The 17,587-nt window shown below is 46.9% G+C and overlaps 2 protein-coding genes and 1 long non-coding RNA gene across 8 annotated transcripts in view; 1 reads left to right on the top strand and 2 right to left on the bottom strand.

The window, feature by feature from the left end:
• Positions 1–386: 386 nt before the first annotated feature.
• Positions 387–2,641, bottom strand: Rpp21 (ribonuclease P subunit p21). Its single transcript, XM_021149192.3, has 5 exons — positions 2,481–2,641; positions 2,303–2,403; positions 2,139–2,221; positions 669–794; positions 387–518 (listed from the first exon to the last, which is right to left on the bottom strand). The coding sequence occupies exons 1-5, from the start codon at positions 2,535–2,537 to the stop codon at positions 433–435; spliced, it is 453 nt and encodes a 150-aa protein (XP_021004851.1). The 5' UTR covers positions 2,538–2,641; the 3' UTR covers positions 387–432.
• A 921-nt stretch (positions 2,642–3,562) lies between these two features.
• Positions 3,563–16,195, bottom strand: Trim39 (tripartite motif containing 39). Of its 4 annotated transcripts, none has more exons than XM_021149171.3 (7): positions 16,115–16,190; positions 13,374–13,831; positions 11,880–11,975; positions 8,424–8,654; positions 6,806–6,828; positions 6,155–6,270; positions 3,563–5,600 (listed from the first exon to the last, which is right to left on the bottom strand). In XM_021149171.3, the coding sequence occupies exons 2-7, from the start codon at positions 13,824–13,826 to the stop codon at positions 5,029–5,031; spliced, it is 1,491 nt and encodes a 496-aa protein (XP_021004830.1). In that variant the 5' UTR covers positions 13,827–13,831; positions 16,115–16,190; the 3' UTR covers positions 3,563–5,028. The 4 variants fall into 4 exon arrangements, with proteins under 4 accessions (XP_021004830.1, XP_085689283.1, XP_021004828.1 ...); XM_085833157.1 differs by having other exon boundaries at positions 13,374–14,683; positions 16,115–16,173; XM_021149169.3 differs by lacking the exon at positions 16,115–16,190 and adding an exon at positions 14,515–15,993.
• A 256-nt stretch (positions 16,196–16,451) lies between these two features.
• Positions 16,452–17,587, top strand: part of LOC147000424 (uncharacterized) — a 43,138-nt gene continuing 42,002 nt past the window's right edge. For 2 of the 3 annotated variants that reach the window (XR_015045960.1, XR_015045959.1), the window contains exon 1: positions 16,452–16,734. This is a non-coding gene — a long non-coding RNA (uncharacterized LOC147000424). Of the gene's footprint in view, positions 17,276–17,587 lie in introns of all 3 variants that reach the window. The other variant, XR_015045958.1, reaches the window with a different exon arrangement.

The following is a 17,587-nucleotide window of genomic DNA, read 5'->3' as shown; positions in this document are numbered from 1 at the left end:
CTTTTACTTTGTTAGCTCAGGCCTGAACCATTTACCTTATGACTTTATAGAAGACAATTCCTAGACGAGGAAAAGGTCAAGGCTGAGTAGGCCCAGGTTTATGAAGTGCCTGTTTCTCCTCAACAGCCAGGACCACCTCAGTATGGAGGCAATGAGCTTATCAGAAATGCTGACTCTTGATTTCCAAACATGGCATTGCACTGAGGATGCAGGGGTGGGGTGAAGGGGCCCTACAGCCTTAGACAGGGGCTGCTTAATGGGACCAAGTGGTGTATGGAAATTGGGGATTCCCTATGTGGTGGAGTACAAAGATAAAAGGAGACGTTAGGTGACCAAAACAAGAATACAGAGGAAGATGATATAACCAGTTGAAATACCACAGAACACAAAGTCAAACAGTGGAACTTTATTTATCTGGCAAGTGGAGTGAATTCATTCACTGGTGTTCAAAGCCTGAGTCTGCATGTTCTCTTTAGGGAGGTCGGCTATGTTTGGCAGGGGCTCTGATGGATTGATGTCTACATAGGAGGAGAATCAGAGAAGAATTAGTTGCCTAAGATTCCGACACACCTTATATTAAGCAGGCTTCCCCCCTTTCCTTTCCTACTCTCGGCTCTCCACTGTCCCATCTCTTGGAGGCTCCTTTATCTTTCCATACCACTGCTCACCTGCCTGATTTTCCAGCTGGGCTTCAGGCCGGTCACCCCAGAGCAGATGCTTAGGGTCATTGAGGAATCGCTGGCTTCGCTGGCATGTCAGACAGGTCTGCACTGTCCAGCGCTGTCCCTTTCGGCCTGGGGCATAAATGGGAAAGAAGAAAGTGCCCAGGGCTTCTGACATAAAGGTTTTGCTCTTTTTTTTTTTTTTTTTTTTTTTTTTGTATGTCTGCAGTCTTCCTTCCACCATCAATAGAAATTCCATCCCATCTGCACTTGGTTTGTAGATCTGATGTGTGTGGGAGGCCTGCATTCATATCAATCTCTTAGAACTCTAAGGTGAAGTTCAAACTCTTTAACACAGCCTAGCTTCTCGTCCAGTCTCACCTTTCTCCATCTTGCCCACCTCAAACTCCAGCCTCCTGAGCATTCATTTTCTTATAGCAGCACAGATTTTTAAAAATTCCTATTTTTATTTATATATTCATATTGTATATACACATATGTGTTACTGTTATATGCATGAGTACCTGTGTTTGTGTATGTGTGTGTATGCACACAGGAACACTCATCTAGATATATATGTGGAGGACAGAAATCTAGTTTGGGTGTCTGTCTTCCTTTACCACATTCCACCATGTTTTTGTAACAGGGTCTCTCACTGAACCTGGGACTAGATGTTTTCAGCTAGACTGCCTGGCCAGAGAGTGCCCTGGGATCTGTACGCCTTCACCTGCTCCCCAAGGCTGGCTGGGGTTACAACCTGCTTGTACACAGGTGTTAGAGATCTGAAGTCAGGCCCTCACACTTATCAGGCACAGTACCCACTGAACCATCTCCCGAGCCCCTACAAAGCACACATTCTCTCGTGTGGGAATCCCAGTGTCTAGAGTGTTTGACTCTTGTTTATCATGATAGACCTACCTCCCTGCTACTGGTAGGAATCAGCACTCTACCCCTACCAACTGAAGCATTTAAAATTACGACTCCAGTAGCTGGGTGTGTTGTCTCATGCTTGTAATCCTAGCTAGGGATGTGGGGGCAGGAGACTGCAGGGAATTGGAGGCCAGTCTGGGCTACTGGTGACATTTGTGAAAAAAAAAAAAAAATGAAGCCCCAAAGCAAAGAGACACAGGGTTTCTTTATGCAGACCTGGCCAGTCTGGATTATGTAGATCAGGATAGGCTTAAACTCATGAAATCCACCTGCTTCTACCTCTCAAGTCCTGGGATAAAAGGCGTGAACCTCCACAACCCACTCAGCTAGTTAGCAGTACTTAATGCACCCTAGGAATTAAATAATAACGAATTCGCTTTGTTTTTTGTTTGTTTGTTTTTTAAAAACTAAGGAGTGTCAAGTAGTCCAAGATGGTCTTAGGGACTAAGTCAGCTGCAGAAAGTCTCCACCTCTAGGTGGAGCTGCTGAGCCCTGCCCTGTCCTCTAGTGTCCCCACCTCACAAATGTCTCTGGGGCAGCACTCACGTCTCTGGCGCTGCGTGCAGGTGAGGCCCGGAATGAGGAGAGAGGAGCAGCTACGACAGAGCGTCCTCTTCACAGAGGGGTCCCTGGGTGAGGAAGAGAGGAGGTCGCTGCCTGCCTGCCTGCCAGCCCGAGCCCCGGGTCCTGCCCGCCACCCTGTGCCTTACTGCCGGAGGACCAGACGCCTCGCGATGGTCTTCTCTGTGTGGCAGTAAAACCTAGCCAGCTCCTGGTTCTCGGGGTTCTGAGAGAGGACGCAGTGTGCAGCCTGGGAACAAGGACGGCCATCCAGGTTACTCTGCGGCCGCAACACCGGGCTGCCACCCACCCCGAGCGCCGTCTCACCTGGTACAGGAAGCTGAGTCTCTGGAAGGCCTCCCGGTCCTTCACTGGGCCCGCCATGAGTGTCTGCCCCTCCTTGCGGATGTCCCGCCCCAGACGTGCGCAAGGTTTGCTGGGAACTGTAGTGCGGGGGCCCGCAGCCCCACACCAGCTTCTGTCAGAAACCAGACAACCCCACTGGTCTTGTGTGTGCAGGCAGCCCTAGTTTGGTATCCCTCACGTATTAGGTAGGGCCCAGCGTCTAGTGGAGCAGGCAAAGGATCTTAAAGCACATAAACATAACAGGACCGAAGTCCTGTCTTTTATGGTTGGAAAGAGGATTGTTTGCGGTGGACATTGGGTTAGACTTTGTCTTACTCTCCTGAAGCCAAGGGTAGATGCTTGGGACTTCTATGGACTGATGTAACATAACAAAACAGACAATGCCCAGAATAACTGGTGTTATATTCTGGCTATCACCATTGGAGAGGTTGAGGTAGGACTACCATAAATTACAGGACCCTGTCTCAAAAATAAAAAGCATTAGTGCCCATGGACCTGAAAGTATGAAAGATCAGATCACAAGGGAGGAAATAAGTTAACAGGACAAAACATCCCTAAGCAAAGAGCTCCTTGCCTTTCTCCCACTTCTCCTCATTAAAGGCACTTGCTGTTCCAAGGGCTAGTAGCTACAAGAACAGCACAAATATTTTATAGCACAAATAACCAAACAGCATGGCCGGTCTCCTCGGCTATTTATTAGTATCTACTTCACCCTCCTTCCTCTGACCTTTTCTCATTTATTCAACCTGGCTTGGTGTTTACTTCTGATTCCCAGTTACTGGCTAAGGTCAGAAGCAGAGAGATCCAGGCCCCTGCCGGGATCTGTGGAGAACCAGACCGCTGGCTCAGAGTTAGGCAATTAGTTGAAACGTACCCTGGGTGTTTTATATGGGCCTTCAGAGGCAAATGAGGGGAGTGTATTAAAATGTGGATTCCTAAGCTTACCCAAACTTCCATTAAGGACAGGTGAGTTTCAAGAACAGTTTCCACACCCATCCACTCTCATATAAGACCACTGCCAAATTACCACGCAACTCAAGAGATCACATTAGTGGATCCTTTGTTCCATATTTTCACCAACCAAATTATCTTGCCACAAAGAACCACAGTCAAGGCACAAAGGTAAGAGGAGAGTGGACAAAGTCCTGTTGAGGTGGTAGGAGGAACTGAATGCCCTCACTGCAGTTTCTTGTCTCAGTCTTGTGTGAAGATTACCCAGGCAGCAGATAATCCAGGTTGTTTGGTTTGGCATGCACTGGTACCTTTTGTGACAAAATATGTACCCTATGGGTTGTTTATTTTGGCCTAAAATTAAAATAATTTACATTCTCTGAAAAGGGGAATGTCAAAGGGTGAAGGATGGAAATAGAAGCTTAGCTGTCTTCTGGCCCTTTGCTACACAAACCACCCTCTTCTACCCTGTTCTCATGGGTGAGAAAGACTCCATCACTTTCCCTTCTTTCCTTAGATCTTTGAGCCAGGGGGCAAGGTGGACAACTTGTGAATAACCACTTAGTAACATTCCTTAAGACAAAGGCTTTGGCTACACCTTTCTCTCTCCTCTAATATCTGACTCCTCTCCAAGTTGCCTTGGGAAACAATGGAAGGACAGATGTATGTTTTTTTTTTTTGTTTTTTTTTTTTTTTTGAGTTTTTTGAGACAAGGTTTCTCTGTATAGCTCTGGCTGTCCTGGAACTCACTTTGTAGACCAGGCTGGCCCTGAACTCAGAAATCTGCCTGTCTCTGCCTCCCGAGTATGCCACCACGCCCGGCTCAGATGTATGTCTTGCAGAATTGCTTCCATCTCACCTTTAGAAGGAAGCAAGAGGAGCGTACTTTTTAGAGCCAGCCAACTGCAGGAAACAGGAATAACCCAAGCCTTTGGGACATGGAGTCTCCTTTTTCCCTATCCTTTCCTTCTCCCCAAATCTGAACCTCTGGCTAATCCTATGGGTAATGATAGCATTACCCTAAGAAGAAAAGAGACCAAAGAAATCCCCCTTCCATTCATTCATCCTAGAAACATTCCTTCAGCCTCTTCCCTGATCCTTCTCCTAACTTTAATGCTCAATCTCTGGCCCCAGAAAAGCCCCTCAACTTCTAGACTCATGACAGCAACTGCCACTCATCTTTCCAACACAGAGGTATACAGATCCCTATGCGCTCCCACAAGGAACAAGGCTATTCTGCGTCACAGAAGCCTTTTAAAGGTTTCTGTTTCCTGCATTTTAAGCAAGTTAAGACCCTTTCCTATAGACTTTGTTTCTGGAAAGCTTTTGCTTTCTCAACCTGTCCCCGTGCACTAGGAAACCCGCGGGACACTCATCTGTGCTTGGTCATGCAGCCCAGTCCTATCTTTACTCCTCACACAAACCATCCCAGATGCGAGGTGGTTTCTCAAGATGGCTCAAGACTGGAACCACGGAGACACCAAGATATTCTAGCAGGCCAGTTAGGAAGGCCCACCGCTCTTGACCCTGCCTCACCCCAATTACACTGCATCTCTTGTCATTCCCAATCTGTTGGGGGCCTAATGGTAAGTGGTGCAGCATTCTTCCGACCGGCCCGGATCCCTGGGTAGAAGAGGGGCCAAAGTTTTTCAGTAAAAGTATCAGTGAAGGTGTAGATATGTGAACGGTCTGTGACGTTGTAAAAGGACAGTGTGCCAGCCTCATAGTCTAGGAATATGCCTACCCGCTTGGGCTTCACCTTGATGTGCAAAGGGGTAAAAGGCGTGGTGGTGGCTGCATATTTGTCCCCATTCCACAGCCGCACACGCCAGTAGCCAGTCTCAGGGAGTGGAGTCAGTTCGCCCTTTCTGCTCACAGAGTCCCGGCATACTCCTACTGCCCAGTGGGTCTTGTCACCCACCTCCACCTCCCAGTAGTGTCGACCTGAGGTGAAGCCTTCAGTAGCTAAGACACAAGGGTAGAAAGTGAAACGCTGCGGTGTGTCAGGGAGGTCTCGGAGTCTTGTCTCCACAAACTTGACACTTTTCCGATCCTCTGACAGGACGAGGTTAGGATGAGCCGTCTCGGGGTCCAGAGTCACATCCGCTGGCGGAAGAAGCCAGAGTGGAGCTAGATGAGGATGGGAATAGCTAAACGTCCCTGCCTCACTTCCCCAGCCTCCCTGTGCACAGCCTGCAAGGTTCCCAGAACACTGTGGGTTGGTTGACCTCAAACCATGCTTGCTTTTGCTGAATGGAATAGTGAAAGGTACTGCCTGAGTGAGGGCCAGAGAAGGATCCATATCGAGTGGGCAGTAGGGGCTGGGGAGAGGATGAACAGGAACTTGCATCCTGAAATAGTCCTGCTTTGTGACTGTTCTTCTCTGCATAAATATTAACGATGAACGATGATGTTCCCTTTTATTTTCCTGGCTAAGATGGTAAATGCGGTCCATGCTCACTCCTCCTAATGAGTTAGGAACCCTTTACCGTGTTTAGGTCCCTATTTAGAGCAGATGACACCTAAGGCTTCTTCTCTGAACTCTACGATTCAAGGTGAGACAGAAAGCTGGTAATGGGGCAGGTGGAGTGGGCCTAAGAAGAGTGAGTGAAGCTCACTGGAAGGATCTGAACCTTTCACTCCTCTACATGCCCTCTGCCAGTATCCTTTTGGGAACAACTCACCAATTAGCTGTTTAAGAATTTTCCTTAGGGCAAAGTACTGCCGGGGGAAATTGCTGAAGTTCTTTTCCAGCTCTATGGATACTGAAGTCACCTCCATGGTCTTCACCTTCTCACATCTAGGAAGGATGGGAGATAAAGAAAGAACAGGGTCAGGGGAGCTGAAGCCAACGTAAGTGGTATGTAAGTGGTATCATCTTTACTGAAAAGAAGAACCAGACCTCTCCAACTTCCCTTCCTCCTTGAAAATTGCTGTTTTACTCTTTTATACTCAGAGAGCTATGTGGTTCCCTTGACAGATCTGTATCTTAAGAATGAGTCTTACATTTCATGCAAATGGACAGTTACCCCTCCACTACTCGTACTCCTGTGCTGCCACCTTGTTTGTTTGACCTCAGCTACGGGTACACAGCTGTGTACTACAAGTATACAGCCACCTATAGGCATAAGCAGAAGGTGGCTCCGTTCTCGCTGCTCTGGCCAAGCACAGCCTCATGTCAAGAGGGAGGTGAAGATTTATCACTCCCAATGGCTCATCCTCCCCGTATCCAATTCAGTGCATACTGTATGACTTCCCCTTTCTTACTTCCTCCAAGTCATTACTAAACCCAGTCTCTAAGCCATGACCCAACCCAGAGAGACAGAGTCACTTACTTTTCTAGGGTACTTTTCACATCCTAGAGAGAAAGAGAAAACAAAGTAAGATTGGTCCTAGAATTCATGGAACACGATGGCAAAAAGGTTCTCCCTCTTCTCTACAGTTCTAGATCTGCAAACTAGGCCCCAGGCAAAGTGAGGATCCCAGTCCGAGGGACCTAGTGCATGTCTCTCATGGAATGCCATAACTGCTGGTCATAACAAAGCGTGGTAATATCACTTCAAAATGGTTTCCTGTGTTTGACTTTGTTCCTCAAAGACACTGCAGGCTCCTTGCAAGGACAGAGGTTGTGTTTGCTTTTTCTTTGTCCTCCAAATCCAACCACACACCTTTGCATCATGAGGATCAGTACAGACAATTCCACCCTAGAGGCACTGGACATTTCCCACTGTGATCTAGACTCCCTTGTCTAGAGCACTGGTTAATGAACACTAATTTATACCAATCCTGATTTGAGACTCCTTGGGATCCAGATGACAAACACAATGAATCTCACCCTGAAGAATTTCCAGTTTAATGCAGTTAGCAAAGCACACACAATGAAGACACAGGGATAGATTCTAAGCAACATAAATGTACATGTAAATGTGCAGTGATACTTCACTGACTCAAATGCCAGTGATCTCTTCTGAGATAAGAGATCCGCTTACGATAGTAAGACGATTTTAAGCGTTTTAGAGGTAGCAACAGACTGACTACAACATAAACACATTTTGAGTATCCTTTATATTATAACCCCACCCCCTTTGGGCACTAGGTACAGTTAAGTTCTAGGACTGCAAAGTAATGGTAACTGCATTTACAAAATTTTGAGTGCACAGTGTATCTCTAAGTAGAACAGACTTCTATTTTCTGAAAAGAATGATCTTTTTTTGAGTGTAAATTATATACATTAAAAAAAAAGATTTATGTGTATGAGTGTCTTGCTTGCATGTATAGATTGTATGTATGTGCACCAGGTGCAAGCAATGTCTGAAGAGGCCAGAAGACGGTATTAGAACCCCTGGAGCTGTAGTTATAGAGGTTTGTAAGCTGCCATACGGGTGTTGAGAACTAAACCTGGTCTTCTTCTTCAAGAGAAGCAAGTGCTCTTGACCACTGAGCCATCTCTCTAGCTTCAAGCACATAATTTCTGAAAAGACAGAAGGATATTAAGGATGTAAAAAAAAAAAAAATTTAGGCTTGGTGTGGTGGTATATGCCTTTAATACCAGCCCTCAGAAGGCAGAGGCAGGTGGATCTCTGTGAATGAGGCTAGCCTGGTCTACAAGGTGAGTCCAGGACAGCCAGGGCTGTTATAATAGAACAGCCCCATCTATAAAAACCAAAAAAAAAGAAAAACAAACAAACAAATACCCCCCCCCCCACCTCCAAAGAGGGAAAAAACCCAACTAACTACCCCAAAACCAAAAAAACCCCAAACAAAACAAATGGAAGGGATAATAGAAACCTGAGCTGCCCCACTCTAAAAAAAATGCCCTTAGCACATACCTGGAAGAAAAACTTGGGATTACAGAAATAGAGTAAGAGAGGGTGCACTCCATACTGACAGCACGGCCTGCACAAAGCTAGATTGTATTTGACCTGAGGAACTATACAGGAGCAAAGGTCGAACCTTAAGCATCTCGAAGCCTGACTGTAAGCACTTGCCCTCCACCTCAGCAGCTAGGTGGGCAAGGTCCCGGCGCCTGTCCCCAAGGTGAGCAGCATTTTCTCGAAGTCTCTGTAGAATGTCCTGTTCTTCTTCCTCCAGTCGTGAAAGCAGTGTTTGCTGCTCTTCGTCCAGTCGCCTGTGCAGCTCCTCAAACTCCTTTAAGATCTGCTGCCGGCGGCTCTCCACCAGTCTCTGAGAACAAGGGAGGAGGCTATCAGGACCAGAAGGCATGAGGGAGTCTCTCCCAGATCCACCAGGCTCAGGACAGACTTCTTTGTCACTGGGAAGACTTTAGCAGCACACTTGCTTCTCTTCCTGTAAGGGACACTGTTACCTGCATGCTCCCAACAGACAACTCAGAGGGCAAATCAGTGGAAAGATTTAAATCAGTCAGTACTTAGCTTTATAGAATCTGAAACATGCTTTTGCTAATGGTACATACTTTACTTCTAACAAACATCCTTGAAGTTTGAGAGTTTAGGACTCAAACAGTAGTTGGATCACTTTGAGGGTTATCAGCATGCCCTCCCCTAGGCCTTCCTGCAAGTGACCTTCCCCAGTATAGCAGTCTCAAGTCTTTTGACTGAAAGGGAAGCATCAACTCAGAAGAGTAGCAGAGTGGATTGAAAGATGTAGACAGAGAGAGAGGTTGGGCTCAGGCTCAAGAATAGTGGGTGACACACCAAAGCCTGTAGGCCTCAGAAGGCAGCCATGGATCTGAAGCTATGCCAAGCAGATGGCAGACTAGCTTTCATTACAGGGTCACTAGTTGCTGTCTCAGGTAGGCAATGGCAGGATGCATTCTCACTTTTGTCCTGAATAGATTCTCAACATGTGTGATATTATGAGCACTCTAATGAATTAGACTCCTTAGCAGTATGTTTTAGGGGCCAGAGAGATGACTCAGTGGTTAAAAATTCCTTGGCTGGGTGTGGAGGCCCATGCCTTTAATCTCCAGAGGCAAATTCCTGAGTTGGAATCTCTAAATTCAAGGACAATCTGGTCTACAAGGAGTCCAGATAGTCAGGGCTCTGTAACACAGAGAAACCCTGTCACTGAAAAACAAACAAACAACAAACACTTGCTTCTCTTCTAGAAGTCCTGAGCTTGGTTTCCAACACTCATACTAGATAGTACATAACTGCCGGTATTCCTATTTCTAGGGGACCCCATTTGTCAACTTCTGGTCTCTGAGAGACCACACAAACAAAAATAAATCTTAAAAAGGAACACTGTATGTTGCCTCTCTTAGACTTTACATTGTCACCAAGAGCATGGCTGCTTGTGGTGTTGGGCTCACATCTGCTCAGGAGCCAGTACTTGGTGAACCCATAGTGTCACATAAGCTGTAAGCACAGGACAACCCTGCAGGGGCTTTTAGGGAAGTCAGAATCAAATAGTCACATATTGGATTAGTAATTAAAATCACTTTTAACTGGGAGTGGTGTGTATAACTTTAACCTCAGTATTTAGGAGGCAGAGGCAGACAGATCTGAGTCCCAGGCTAGCCAGACCCACACAATGAAACTCTATCACAAAAAAAAAAATTTAAATATTACTCTCTGATGTTACTGGATATTACAATCACTTTAGAATTATATAGGTAGGCTATCTTATCTGAACTTTTACTTAAAAATTTTTGATTTCGTTATAGCTAATTAGAAACTCCATCCCCACTCAGGATATACAATCTCACAAGCCCACACTGACCTGTGCTGGCTGTGAATTTGTGATTTGGATATTGGGGGTTCCAGCCCCAGCCTCTTCTGGTTACAGGTGTGAACGAACCATCATGCCTAGTTTACAAACTTGTGTTTCTGTCTGCTGTGTTGGGGAATGGATGCTATACCCTCAGCCTCTACACAGTTCAAAACTTTTACATTTTATTTTTGAGACAGGGTCTTCTGTAGTCTTGGCTATCCTTACTTGCAACCCTCCTGTCTTAAGTCTCCAGATTACTGGGATTAGATGTCTTCGTCACCAAGCCTTACTCCCACAAACTATTTTAAAAGGGTTAATGAGTCCAGTTCTGGAGAGGCTGGGATGAGAAAAAAGCAAGGGGGTAAGAAGGGGAGGAAGATGAATTCAAACAGTCATGAAAGGAATGTTTTGAATTGCAGTCTTAAAGATGACTGAATAAAAATTAATAATTGAAAACAACAACTGTTCTTTGGTTAAAATATTATCATGGTGAATGCCCTCCATGTTCACATTTCAACACTTGGTTCATAGTTGGTAGCCATTGGGATCTTTGCAAAGGTTATAGAACCTTTTGGAGGCGGAGCTTTGTTGGAGGAAGTATGTCACTAGGGGGCAGGCTTTGAGGGTTTACCCTACTTCCTGTTTAACTCTACTTCCTATGTAGGTAAAAATCTGATCAGCCGGCTTCTTGTTCCTGCAGCTATACCCTGCCTTCCCCTCCAAAAGAGAATGCTTCGCCCTTAGGTTACCTTTTTTGTCCTGACATTTTATCAGAACCTGCACAGGTGGAGGCTGAGGAGGGGACAGACATTCTGGCAATGAATCAACTTTACATTCGCTCACTTATAAGGATGTACTTCTGAGCCAAGTGTTACTGTGCATGTGTTTAGTCTTAGTACCTGGGAGGCAGAGGCAGGTGGATATTTGTGAGTTTGGAGTCAACTTGGTCTACATATTGAGTTCTGGGCCAGTGAAGTTGAGACTCCATCTCAAAATGTGGTTCTCTGGGGCTGGAAAATTACAAAGCATTGGTTGTTTGTTCTTCTAGGACTTGAGTTTGAATCCCAGCATCCACATGGCACTTGCAACCATTGGTAACCATGGGAAAATATCCATATACACACACACACACACACACAGAATAATTAAAACCAACCAAACAAAATGTTCCTGAACAGTTCTACGAGCTCTTGCTCAGCTCTCTCTATATCTCCTGTGAACTTTGCAAATTCTCTCTCCTTCAACATTTCTAAGTTCCCAGCACTGCACTCTTAGGAGATCCCCTTTCCTTGCTTGGGAGTAGGAAGAGGAGAATAGCGGGCAAGGACTCCATGGACTTAGCAGGAATAAAATGTTTCGTCTGTTAATTTAAAAAGTACATCTCCTTGTATATATAATGTGTGTATGAGTGGGTGAGCACATGGGGCACAGTGCACATGTGGAAGTCAGATGCTAACTCTGTGCATTCATTCACCTCTTTCTACCCCCACGTAGGCTTCAGGTCTTGATGCGCGCACAGCAAGCACCTCTATCCAGTGAGCCATCTCCCAGCTCCCTTTCTTCATTTCTTATGACCTTCTCCTCAGAACTGTACTCAGAAAAAGTAGCATCCCTCCAGTGTTTACTGGCAAGCCTGATGAAATAGCACTGAGAGAGAAAGGCAGCTTTCCCCTAGCTGTCAGATGAACTAAAGGGAAATGGCCAGCCATGCTTTACCTTGAGCTCCCCTGGCTTCTTCTCTTCGGAGGCTTTGCAGCAGGTGATCTCCTGCAGCTTCTGTTCCAGGGGCTCCAGGCACTTCTGAAGTTTCTCCTGAGGGTTGGAAGAAAGCAGGAGACGTGACATTTGGAGTTAGTTGGTACATCCATTACTCAAGAGGTTAACCTTTTGCTGTTGATATAGATTCTTCTTTTTAGTCGTGTGAATGTGTGTTTGCTTGAGTGCGTGCGTATGTGTGTCACTGCCCAGGGAAGCCAGAAGAGTGCATCAGATGCCCTGGAACTGAAGTTTATAGGCTAGGGAACCAAACTCGGGTGATCTGCCAGACTGGCCCACTTACCTGCTAAGCCGTTTCTCTACCCCTGATTATTTTTCCCTTGAAGCACTTAGGTCAAACCCAGAGCCTCCAGCATGCTGGGCAGGTGCTCTACCACTGAGATGCATTCTTCACTCCATAGTCATTCAATGTCTGCCCTTGCATCACTTCTTGATCCAAGTCCCTTCCTTGTCTAGAGCTAGAGATGTCATGTGGATGTTTTATAGATCCCCCTTTCTCTGCCACTAGTCACCATCATGCTTGTGGCTCCCCTGATTTTCCTCCCCTGAACCTAGTCGTCTGGCTGTCATCGACTGGGTCTGCTCCCATGCTGTTCTCTTATGGACAACTGAAGTTACCTGGGTTTTCGTTTGCTTGTTCTGGAGGTGCTGGGGATCCATGAAAGGTGTGTATGATAGAACATTTTCTAGTACCAGACTACACCTTCCTCCTGCCAGAAGCTGCCTTTTGCACTTTTATTTATTATTGTTATTTTACGATCAGGTTTCCAGCAGCCTGACATGGAGTCATGAATAACCAACTTCTGATCCTTCTGCCTCCTCCACCTGAGTGTTGGGATTACAAGTGTGTTGTATCACCACGCCTGCCTTGATACCCTTAACCCGTGCTTCTATTCAAATTTAACTACTTAGAAACAAAATAAAACTTGATTGTAAATAACCTTAAATATATTTCAAGATTTTGTTAAGCAGAATGTTAAGCAGAGTCCTAGGAGTAACATCTTTGATTTTTATTAGTAAAATATTTACCATGTGCCCTCACTAGTGATTTAAATGTTAAATGCTGTTACCCATTCTATGGGAAGATGCAGACTGGCTCAGCACAGTTTGCTGGATATCAGTCTCAAGTGGTTTTAGCTACCTCCAACAAATGGGGAAAAGAACTACATCCTAAGTAAAAAGGCTTAAATCAAAATCTTTTTTAGTTCTTCTAAAATATTTTCAGATCATGTGGTTCCACTCATTTATTTAAAATCTGATATATTTGGAAGACTCAATATTATTGCAGTAAGTTACAGAAGTTTTAGGGTACTCCTCACTGTTCTCAATGGAGGACAACTGACCAGATGTATACAGTTGGGAAGGGACTACTCAGAGTATATTCTCAGCTGCCCTCCCCAACTTCACCCTGGCATCATGGGCCTGGCTGCCTACCTTATATTCCTGTGTAGCATCATCCATCGGCACGACGGTGTGGGGCCGGTGGGTATGAGAAATTGCACATATCAGACAGACAGCCTCCTGGTCTTCATAGCAGAAAAGGCTAAGAGGTTCGTGGTGCTGGGAGCAGAGGCTTTCATCTCTGATCTTCCGCTTGACCGTCTGGAGCTGCTTGGCGATTTCCACCATACTGCCTAGCTGTCGGTTAGGCCGGAGACTCCGGTATCGGGATGTCTTCCGACAGACAGGGCAAGGGAAGTCCCGCTCTAGGTCTTCCCACCAGCGGGTAATGCACGCTTTGCAGAAGTTGTGCCCACATTCAATAATAACTGGCTCCTTCAGATATTCTAGGCATACAGAACAGCTTGCTTCCACCTGCAGGTTCTCCAGAGCAGTGGCTGTGGAGGCTGCAGAGGCTCCAGCCTCTAACAGACTTGTCTCTGCCATTATAACTTGGAGGCAGGGAGAGAGGAAAGAAGTGTTAGTTGGAGGGTTACTTTGTTTCCTGACATTAACTCCCAGTAAGCCAGAGGTCTAGATGTAGCCCTATCTTGGTATTCTCCCATTTCCACCTTTTTAACCGTTGGTCTATTTACAGTGTTTGTGACTTTTTCTCATCACTGTTATTATTTTTGAGTCAGCAAATATCAGCAGTGCCCAGAATTTCTTTACCTCTGCTTTCTCAATACCAGCAATGAAAAGGAACCTGATGTGGCGAATGAAAACCATTTCCCTAACATTTTTGAGGTCAAGACAGGGGGACTGTCATTAGCTGAAGGCCAACCTAGGCTACACAATGAGTTCTAGGTTAGCTTGAATTACAGAGATCTTATTTTAAACAGGGAGGGAACCATGGGAAATGAGATATGTCAAAGAAACCAAAGTATTAAGATTTTAGCTGGTCATGGTGGCTCACTATGAGGCAGGAGGATCAATACAAGAATGAGGCTAGTCTGGGCTATAGAGTAAGACTTGTAAAACAAATAATATACCTACATATCTATTAAAAATGACTATCAGCCCTAGAACTCATTACTACTTTAAAGAACTTCATATACAAGTACTGCATCGATTTCAAAGAACCCCAAACGACTTCTTCTAACATCATAGAAACTTTATTGTTTTAGAGTCTAACCTTGATTGTCTGCTGTTCCTCTTAATGAGTTACACTACAGTAACACACTGTTTCAGGGAAAACATGAGATGGTTCTTCCTTTCCCCAAACTAGCCCAAAGGAAGAACGTTCTCTTCTTGAAGATGCTCCTGCCACTCACCGCATTTCTATTTGTGTGCAGCTGGAATGGCTGCAAAGCAACAGATACATATCAGCTCTAAGGAAGCACCATTGAGTGCATTGAGGGCAGCAGCTTCTTGGAGAGAAAGTTGGCAAGTACATTCTAAACATTCAGCGGTGACTGTAGTCTTTCAAAGTCACTACTGATAACTAACTCCTTAGATAGTCAGTGATTAGGAAGGAAATTAGCCAGGTATGGTTAATACTAGGTAAGTAGCACATGTACTGAGGAGGCAAAGGCAGGAGCCTCAGGAACTCAAGGCCAGCCTTAATTATACAGCACACTCGAGGCCAGCCTAAATTAAATATAACCAATAAATATTTATTGGTCTCAATAAATGAATAAGTGTATGGAAAGAGACAGCCAAAGCACTCTTAGCTGGTCCACACTCCATTCTTAAGATGCCAATACGTAAGTTAATTTATCTGGTCCCATAACCCCCTACTTTCCTTCTGTCCCAAAAGGGGCCCCCAAAAAGATGGAAATTTGGTAGATCTACCCATCGACAGAAAAGTGGCTATGTAATGAATTTGGGGCAACAATGATTATTTCTGTATACTGGTGGTACAAATGGAATGATGTTAAGTAGGAGTTGGTAACTTATCCCCTTTTAATGGAGAAAAGAATTGATCCAGATAAGTCCACTTGGATGATTTCTTCTCTGCCCATTAGAATCCAGTTTTGACTAGTGACTTAGCCTCCTCCTCCTCAATCTTACAGATAAGTGGCATCCTCACCTAAAACTATTCACACTTGAGAGACCTGCATGTTTCTAATTAGCAATAGATGGTATGAGAGAGAAACGGGCTCAAGGTTAGTAAAGAACGGAGAGGATTTGGAGCTGGGGGTGGTGGTGTAGAGGGCAGCCATAATATGGCCTTGTTTGTGCTCCTCTGGCTTGGTCCTTCCTCTCACTCTCCATTACTCGATCTCAGTGGAAGTAATAGCGTTAGAGACGTCCACGTTTTGCCTTTTATCACTATTGGGTACCACCTCAGGAGCCTCTCTCAAGCACTGGCCACAACTCTGTCCCACCCGTTCTCCATCTTCTCCTGCCATATCGGGAGCGTGAGGACCAGAGTGAGGGGGCAATACGTCGTGGTTTGCAGGGAGGAACGGATGAGTGTCTAAGTGAGGGAGAGGTGTGACGTGAAGGTGGGATGCCCGCTGCCATGTCGCAGCCCAGACCCGCGATGACTGCGTCAGTTTCACCCGGGGAGACCAAAGGCAGCGGGACAGGGGAACGGCGGGGTAGCCAAGCAACGCCGGACGCGCTGACGTCGCCGGGGCGGCAAACGTCCTCCGGGCCCGAGGCGGGCGGAGGCAGCTGTGGTTGCGCGCCGGCCGGCTGACGCGGTCGCCGGGCGTAGGGCCGCGGCAAGAGGAGCCCGCTCGCTGGAGCCGGCTGCGGGACCCTTGTGGCGGCGGCGCAGCACCTACCTTCCCGGCTCCGGGTCCCGGAGTGCCGGGCGCGGAGCCGCCGGAGCACTGCCTCCCTCCTTCCTCCTCCCCTCACCCCCGCCCCGCGGCGCGACACACAATACTCGCCGGAAGCGGAAGCCGCGCTGCGGCGATGGAAGACAGCTGCGCGGGGCCGAGCCGCCCTGCCAGGGCTTAGTCGGGCCCGCGGCGGGCGGAGAGCCGGAGGCGAGGGCCTGCGCGGCTAGTTTACCGGGCGAGAGGGAACCCGCCGCGTCAGGTGGCTGAGGTGCTGGCGCCCAGGTGACCGGAGCGGTCCCAGGGAGACTGAGGGCCGCGCATGCGCATGGCGAGACGCGGAACCCCATGGCGGGCAGCGCGCCGTTTCTGGGCTGGCAGAGCTGCGCTGTCAGCGAGCCCGCAGAGGCTCAAGCTGGTCCTCGCTGGGGCTGGGAACCGCAGAGGCCTCGGCGGCTACGGGCTGTGGGCTTTGGGCCACACTTTCCCGGTCTCCGGGTCAATTCTGGGGGAGGGTTGCTGTTTAAGGCGGCGGTGTATTACGTGGCTGACCTGAGAGTCTATGCTGGCACGTCACTTCCGACTGGCTGAGGTCTGGCAATTTAGCCGGCAAGCTGTAGTAGGTGAGTTATCTTGGCTGCAGACCGAGGTGCGCCTTTTCATCTCTTCCGGTTGGGTGATGTATTAGCTAGGGGTTCTCTAGAGCTACAGAACCTAGTGAATGTTTCTCTCTCTATAATTAATCGTGATGACTTACAGGCTAACCCAGCAATGGGCAGCTGTGGATGGGAAGTCCAAGAATCTAGTAGTTGCTCAGTCCCACGTGGCTAGTTCTTTCAGCTGGTCTTCTGTAAAAGTAGGTTCCAACAGATGTGCTGGCAAGTAAGTGCAAGCAGGTGAAGAAGAGAATCTTTCTTCTTCCTATGTCCTTATGTAGACTTCCAGCAGAAGGTGTGGCCCAGATTAAGGTGTGTACCACCTTGTTTGGATTTGGGACTTGCTTTCTCCTGGGCTGACCTTGAACTCAGAGATCACCTTGCCTCTGTCTCCTGAGATTTAAGTCGTGTACTGCTTGCCTTGCCTGGTCCTAAACTTCCTGGCCACTGTACCTTAAGATCTCCATGTCAAGAAACTTGTCTTCCAGCCTCAAGATCTGGATCACAGGTGAGCCCTCCAATTCTGGGTTGTAGTTCCTTCCAGATAAAGTCAAGTTGACAACCAGGAGTAGCCACCACAGCTGACATTAGCGAAACGCTTTCCCTGGCTGGAGCTGGAGTGTAGAAAACCGGTCTAGTTCCGTGCTTTGCTGCTCCTGCATCTAGGATGCCAGGAGGACCAAATCCTGTGCTCAGGAAACACTGGGTGGGAACCAAAGCCTACTTCTTTCTCTTTGAAGACCTTGGCTTAAGTTTCTCTGGGAGAGCAGATGGTGTTTATGGAGAGACTCCAGACTTGCACTATGGCCTCCTTGTTGTG

The sequence above is a fragment of the Mus caroli genome, unplaced genomic scaffold (genome assembly GCF_978045245.1).
Source record: "Mus caroli unplaced genomic scaffold, Mus_caroli_1 scaffold_18, whole genome shotgun sequence".
Classification (NCBI taxonomy): domain Eukaryota; kingdom Metazoa; phylum Chordata; class Mammalia; order Rodentia; family Muridae; genus Mus; species Mus caroli.
This window is presented reverse-complemented; position numbering and strand designations above follow the sequence as displayed.

What these genes read in the sequence shown, in the direction of transcription:
- Trim39 (XM_021149171.3), bottom strand. Translation starts at nt 13,826, where the DNA reads ATGGCAGAGACAAGTCTGTTAGAGGCTGGAGCCTCTGCAGCCTCCACA. An exon ending in AGAAGCCAGGGGAGCTCAAG is followed by an intron (nt 8,655 to 11,879) that starts GTAAAGCATGGC and finishes CCTTGTTCTCAG; the next exon opens with AGACTGGTGGAGAGCCGCCG. An exon ending in AATTCTTAAACAGCTAATTG is followed by an intron (nt 5,601 to 6,154) that starts GTGAGTTGTTCC and finishes ATCCTCATCTAG; the next exon opens with CTCCACTCTGGCTTCTTCCG.
- Rpp21 (XM_021149192.3), bottom strand. Translation starts at nt 2,537, where the DNA reads ATGGCGGGCCCAGTGAAGGACCGGGAGGCCTTCCAGAGACTCAGCTTC. An exon ending in GACTCAGCTTCCTGTACCAG is followed by an intron (nt 2,404 to 2,480) that starts GTGAGACGGCGC and finishes CCTTGTTCCCAG; the next exon opens with GCTGCACACTGCGTCCTCTC. An exon ending in AGGCGTCTGGTCCTCCGGCA is followed by an intron (nt 2,222 to 2,302) that starts GTAAGGCACAGG and finishes TTCCTCACCCAG; the next exon opens with GGACCCCTCTGTGAAGAGGA.